General features: G+C 50.0%; 1 protein-coding gene across 1 annotated transcript; it reads right to left on the reverse strand.

The window, feature by feature from the left end:
• Positions 1 to 1,702: 1,702 nt before the first annotated feature.
• Irf2bp2 (interferon regulatory factor 2 binding protein 2) lies at positions 1,703 to 6,963 on the reverse strand. The gene is made up of 2 exons (XM_021170773.2): positions 5,914 to 6,963; positions 1,703 to 5,295 (listed from the first exon to the last, which is right to left on the reverse strand). The coding sequence occupies exons 1-2, from the start codon at positions 6,908 to 6,910 to the stop codon at positions 4,580 to 4,582; spliced, it is 1,713 nt and encodes a 570-aa protein (XP_021026432.1). The 5' UTR covers positions 6,911 to 6,963; the 3' UTR covers positions 1,703 to 4,579.
• Positions 6,964 to 6,993: the final 30 nt, after the last annotated feature.

Consider the following 6,993-nt stretch of genomic DNA (forward strand, 5'->3'; position numbering starts at 1 on the left):
AATACTTTTGAAATAAATCAAAGGTAAGTGGTGTCAAATACACCTGGCATGGGGGCAGGTGATACTGCTGGGTTAGACCGGCTGAGGTGTTTCAGTCCTGGGAACTGAATCCAGGGCCTCATGCATGTTAGGCAAGCATTCCGCCTCGGATGTACTACTGTGCAGTCGTCATAATGATCATCAGGGGTAGTGTGATACCTCTGGTCTGTACTTAGCTGGGAACTCAGACATACCCAGTGCTAATCCATATATCCAATCATCTCCAACTTCCAGTCTCTTCTTACATAATCTATAAGCTACACAGTTGTGTTGTGTGTGTGTGCCTTCACCAGAAGGGCATTCTGGTGAAGATGCAGGCTGCCCCCAGAAAACAGGAAGGAGGGATCGGCATGACTGACAGTCTGGGAACTTTGCATCTCTGTGTCTACAGCCTACTTAATTCTGGTAGTATGGGTCTAAGCAGCAGCCCTCCAGGAGTTAAAACACAAGCTGCATCTAGAACCCTAGGAGATGAAATAAGTATGATTGAATTCACTGTCTGTGACCAAGGAGAAATATGTCTTCTAGCCTCCTATGAACAGAAGGCAGGCAGATGAGGGTGACCCCAGACCAATGGTAGCCTGCCCAAACGTTTTGCTGGAAGATTCCATACGTAATCAGGAAGGTGGGCATTTCACTCATCAAACAAGATGATCTATAAATCACGTGCAGAAGCACCGAACAGTGGAAGACTTGTCTCAAAACTAGGATTCCCCAATTTTTTAACCCTTTCCTCCCCACATCAAGAACCTAGTCTACTTAACTGAAGAACTGGATGTAATCACTTATCTTTGCAAGGCGCTTAAAGATTTTTTTTAAAAGTGACTTCTGGAAGAGTTATTGTGTCACCAAAAATAAATAAATAAATAAATAGATAGATAAATAAATAAATAAATCTAGCATTTCCAAGAAAACCAAAGCTAAGTTTAGCCTACTTCTTGTTATTAAATGAAAAAGTCATTTATTGCTAATGAAAAAAAAAACTAAATATATATGGGATAGCCTCCCCACAAGTCACAGGACCACCCCTCCCCCCAAAGACGCTGCTGATGTCATCTTAATACATACTGTATGTTTCTAGCCTTGAACTCTTCCAAAATTTCACAGCTCACTATCATGGGAGCCTTCCCTACCACAGGCCAAGAGATCAAGAAAAAAGTGTACCCTGCAGGAATCCCCTGCTAGGTGGTGACAACTGCCAGTTAGACTTGTGGGGATTCACACCTACGTACGCCTCTCCAGTGGCTCTACTTACACCTCACTCCACAGCTTTCTCAAATGTAGACCCCACTCCCACCAAGAGAGTACTTGTCTATGGCCCAAGATGTCAACTATCACAAAACTTTTCAAAGAGCAGATCCAGGTCAGGACGGGCACCTCAGTGTCCCAGCGGCCATCTGCTCTTTCCAACCCAATTCTTGCAGAGCGGCTCTGCTAACAGCTTGCAAAGCAAACAAGTACTTCCCAGATGACCTCTGCTCTGAGCCTATCTGTGCCCCTCCCCCTCTGCCCTTCCCCCCTTGACTACAAGTCTCCTATCTCACTTGTCCTGAAAACCCCAACCCCATACATACACCCTTCAGTCTGGCGATCACCACAACAGCCGCCCTGAGTTTGATTAAAAAAAAAATTTTTTTTTTAAAAAAAAAGGCCTTGGAAAACATTCAGTGCTCCCAATTTTATTTTTATTTAATGCTTAAAGAAAAAAAAAAGTACTGTAAATCTGACAAATGACAGAATGCAGGTGATATCTCCATAGCGTGGTTTTAAAATATAACGTTGATAGCTCAGATTACACTTATTTCAGTAGACATTGAGTTTCATCATATATAGAAAAATTATCACCTTCAACTTAAAAAAAAATAAAGCAAAGTTTGAAAGGTGGCACACTTTCAAAACACCTGGTGGCCAGGGAAAGGTATATAGAAAAGCTGTAAACCACGTGTATGTTCTCATTAACTCGAGTGAGGCCACATGAAAGACACTAACTCTATCTGTTAAATTCTATAAACTGTTAAAAGAAAAAAAAAAGCCTGACCGACCACCCCATCCCCCCCACTATTCTGAGCATATCAAAGTCACAGCAGAAGCAGTGTTGGGAATCTGACATTTCTACCTAGCTGTGGACTACATCCACAGTGTCATCAAGGACAAGAAAGATCAACCGAGGTCCCCGTGTGACTGGTTTCAGAGTAGGCCAGAGAAAGACTCCCCCCCACCCTGCCCCGCCCCACTCCAGGACAGCACTTTAGCTGCAAGCCTTCTGAAGTCCACCCTTAATCTCAAACTACAGCCCCTTTTAAACAGGTCAGGTTTGGCCTTGCTACTAGTAGAGAGAGAAAAACCACAGGTGGCCGTTTCTGCAGCTGGACAGACTTCTGTTCAGCAGGATGGTTCTTTATTCTTGGTTTTTTGTTTTTTTGGTTTTTTTTTGGGAGACCTTATCTGTGCTGAGATTACAGACAGCCACAGCAAATTAGGTCAAATGACTAATCTAGTTGTAACATCTATGAGGCCAAATTCCAGTTTATAATAAAGTGCTTAGAAACACATTTATAGTACAGACCATAATAGTTGAGCCCTTCACAAATGTCTTTATGGGCAGGTGAAACTGACTCTGCTTTCTGTGTGTGTGTGTGTGTGTGTGTGTGTGTGTGTGTGTGTGTACATCTGCCTCAGAGAGAGACCTGTCGGACCTGAGTCACAGTTAGGACCAACTGGTCTAATCATGCAAGCCCGTCTGTAACACCACAACTGGTAACAAGAACTGGTAACAGAGGCCGAGGTGCACTCAAGAAAAACCGGACAAGAAATACTGTATTTGCTGCAGTGTCAAGTGTTAGTAACTTGCCTACTAAAGAAAAAAAAAAAAGGTTAAAAACAAAAACGGTAAAAACAAAACAAAATAAAAACAAAACAAGAACCAAGAACTAAGTAATAGAAATGATGTCAAGCTGGTGATAATCTCTATTTTCAAATTAAAAATAGAAGCCAGGCTGTGAAAAACACACAAACCATAGTAGACTTAGAAGCCATGATTGAGCCGACAAGGCCAAGTTACAAACACCTCAAGTCAGGGTTTAGGGGGTAGTGTTCCTGTTGACATTAAACCAAAAAAGCACAAAGAAGAAGAAAAAAAAAAAACCCACAAAACCAGCATCACTAAGGGCACCACTACTGATAGCTAATGACCTGATGTTGTTTACATTAAAAACAATCACTTCACTAAGGCAAAATAGTGACCAAAAGAAATTAGTTTACAAGAGGCTTCTAAAAATAGTTAGAGGTGGGGCTTGCTTATGTAAAAACCCTTCATGTATGTATTCTCACTAGGCTCTCTCTCATTTTTTTCCAGAACAGTATTATTCTCTTAGTATTTCAGACACACCTAAGGAAAAACTGCAGGCTTTCTCTACCCACACTGGGCCCCACCACTGACAGTGCCCACAGGTCCTCCTGGCAGCACCCAGGGCTGTGACTGTCAACCTGCACACTACAGGAAGCACTCGTCACAAGGGGGGACACCACGCAGACAAGAACTGAACACGTAGACCAAACACACCAGAACAGAAGAAAACACGCAACAGACACGAATCCAATCCCACAAGTTCACCCGGGCCTGCAACACTTAAGGGGCACCGCAGAGCCAGGCTGGTCGGCAGGAATGCCACCTGATTTCCACACCACCCTGACTACTACTTCTACAGCTGGAACCACCCGTGGGGCCACCAAGGAGGAGGAGCACGCAGCACTGAAAGCTTACGCTTACAACTGGTCACGTGGGCAGAGCAAACATCGGCTAGCTTGCCTTCGATTAAAAAACAAAACAAAACAAACCCCGAACACACAATGTTGCAAATAACCTTTCAGCAGCACCTCTGACGACCAGTACTGCAAGAGCTGAACCGTTGACAAGATTCAAACCCCATTTTCCCTCCCTCGGAAAGGTGGGTGACATTTCCCGGGGGACGGGGGATGCCCTTGTGACGGGTATCCCCCTTCCACTCACTTCCTTTCTCCTCCACCAACCGGCCTCCAGCCTTAGAGAGGCCAGCGAGGAGAAATGACAGACAGTAAGGCAATCTTACAATGTCAGAAAAAAAATGTATTTGGCTTTTTTTTCTTTTTTAAAATAAGTGCATACAAATACGGCTAGAAGCATTTGTTTGCCAAGTGCTCTTTAAGAACAAACAAAAGAAAAACCAAAAAAACAAAACAAAACAAAAAAAAAACAAAAGCAGCCAAGTCGCAGCCTACATAAAACAGCAACTGTCACCCAAAGAGTCAAACACAGACAGCCTAACAACGTTAACAAAAGAAGAAAATGCCTTAAAGTACATACCTTTTGTCGTCAAAAAAATATAGAAACACAATGTATTCAAAAAAAAATCAAAATTATACAGCCATGTTATGAAGTCTACATTTCCCTTGTCTTGGATATATATATTTATATTTATATATATATATATGTATGGAGATCTATATACAGTTCAACAAGTTTGAGTTAAGGGTAACCATGGGCTTTTCTGAACGCAGAAAGTCACGAGTCTCTCTCCTTCTTCACTTTCACATCTCCAGCGAGGATGGTAGCAATCTCTCCTTGCATGAAGGCCCAGGGGACATTGGAGCCCACCAGAGGACACTTCTCCCCACTTGGGCAATAGACCTCTCCGCTAGCGCCCTGCTGTTTAATGCTTTGTCTGGAGCAAGGGAAACAGAACTTGTGCGAAGGGACAGACGGGCACTGCACAAAGTGAGTATCCTCCAGCCGCTCGTGGCAGAGGGTGCAGCACAGGGGGGCGCTGGCTGCCAGAGAGGAGTCTGGGAGGCTGGCAGGGTGCACCGGCTCCAGTCCTCCGGTGCTGCCGGTGGCCTGGCCCCCCACCTCTCTGGGGCCAAGCCTTCTTTGGTTCATAGAGGAGGGAGAGGGCGGGCTGCTGCTGTTCCTCCTGGTGGTGGAGTGAACCTGGGTGGCATCTTTCGAGGCGTGACTGCCCCCGGCATTGTCTGCTACTAAAATCAGGGCTGCCATTGGGGACTGGCCATTCTGGGCCGCTTCAGGCGGTGTGGTCCGGTTGGAATGAGGAGAGGCAGTAGGGGGTGGTGGAGACACAAAAGAGGATGTAGGGGTGATGGGGATCTTGAGCCCTTCTGTGGAAGTGGACAGCCAAGGCTGTGCCTCACCATTGATCTTAGGGGGCCCGACTTCCCCTTCCGGTTCTGGGGAAGGCTTCCTTTTCCTTGCTGTCCTTGCAACTGGAAAGAGACAGGTATGGAAGAAAAGGAAGATTAACTTTAATGTTCCCCCAAAGAGACAGCTCTCATCTTCAAAAACACACCTAGTTCTGCACACAGCTTCAAACATTTCCCCTAATAAGGGGCTCTGAGCCTGCACACCACCTCCAAGGTAAGCCAAGTCATGGGATCCTGTCTGAAAGGCTCCAACCCCAGACCAGCTCATGTGACTGCATTTAGCAGACAGGTTAAAGGGTGACTGCTGCCTTCACGCTTCCATCCAAGAATGTGCTGGGAAAGGAAAACCCCGTGTAGCTGCCTATCAACCCGTTCTGACTCATCCCTGTTGTGCTGGTTCAGCAGAGGGACCACGTTGCCACTAAGCTCTGGTTCAGCCCCGGGCCGACCAGGAAGTTGGCTGTTTGTTGTTTCTGGACTAAGGCAAAACTGTGCATGAAAGAATGGATCCCTACCACCACCACCACCACCACACACACACACACACACACACACACACACACACACACACGCACGCGCGCGCGCACACACACACACACACAAGGGTGGGCGGGCGCGCAAACGCTGCCTCTAACCCCACGCCCTCCATCCCTTCTCCCCTCGCCCCGCAGCCGCCCCTACCTGCTTTAGACCCGTTGGCCCCGTTGGCCTCGAAACCCAACAACCTGCCTGCTGCAGTCAGAGCCGGCTCCTTCTTGAACTTGCTCTCGAAGGGCCCCGAGTGGCCGTGCTGGTGCAGCGCCAGGAGAGTGTCCCGCACCGTCTTAGGCCTGCTGGCCCAGTCCTGCTCCCCGGGCGCGCGGCCTTTGCCTGCACCCTCCGCGCTCAGCTCGCTCGCCCCGGCCGCGCTGGATAAGCTGTCGGCCGGGCTCCGGTGCGCGGGCTGCGCCTTCTCCTTGCTCGGCTCGCGCGCCTCGTGCTCCGCCGCCGCGCTCGACACAGACGCCGGGCGTTTGTGGGTGCCCAACTCGGCGGGCTGAGCTCCCAGACCCGGTGTTCCGCTCACCGCGGCCAGTGTGGCTGCAGCACGGCCGCTCAACCCCAGCGCGGCAGAACCGTTGACCAGAGGCACCAGAGTGGGCGGAACGGCGTGTGCACGCCGAGGGTTCGGGCTCTGGCGATTCAGCTCCGGCGGCTCCTCCAGTTTGGAGAACCCGTTGGGCACCAGGATGCCGTTCGCCGGCGCGGACTGCGGCGCAGCCGACTGTGAGAGGCCTGCACCCGCACGCGTGCTGAAGTCGGAGGCCAGGCGCGGGGCACGATCCGGCGCCAGCGGGTAGCGCTCCATAGCCTGAGCGCGCGCGGCCTCGGCGCCCGCGTGGCCCAGCTGCGGCGGCGGCTGCAGCAGTAGGTCCTTGGCCGACAGTGGCGGTGGCTTGGCGGCTGCGGGCTGTGCACCGGTCGGGGAGCGGCCCTCCGGGAAGCAGCCGTGAGCACGCTTCAGCTGGCGGGCTGTCTCGATGACGAACTCCACGCGGTCGGCTCCCTCGTAGTTGACGCAGCCGCGGCACACGGGCTCCGTGAAGTCCCAGATCATGGCCCAGGGCATGCGGGGCAGGTCACACAGATAGCACGACTGGCGCCGAGAGGCGGCCGCCACCGCCACCGCCGCGGCCATGTCCGCACAGCCCGCCGCGCCGCAGGAGGAGCCGGGTGAGGGGACGCCGCCGCCCCCCGTGGACCCCGCGCGCGCGCGCCGGC

This window comes from Mus caroli, chromosome 8, assembly GCF_900094665.2.
Source record: "Mus caroli chromosome 8, CAROLI_EIJ_v1.1, whole genome shotgun sequence".
In the NCBI taxonomy this organism is placed as follows: Eukaryota; Metazoa; Chordata; class Mammalia; order Rodentia; family Muridae; genus Mus; species Mus caroli.

Excerpts from the sequence above, each read along its gene's own strand:
- Irf2bp2 (XM_021170773.2), bottom strand. The coding sequence starts at position 6,910 with ATGGCCGCGGCGGTGGCGGTGGCGGCCGCCTCTCGGCGCCAGTCGTGC. Across the intron at positions 5,296-5,913 it reads GGCCAACGGGTCTAAAGCAG|TTGCAAGGACAGCAAGGAAA; the intron begins GTAGGGGCGGCT and ends GTCTCTTTCCAG.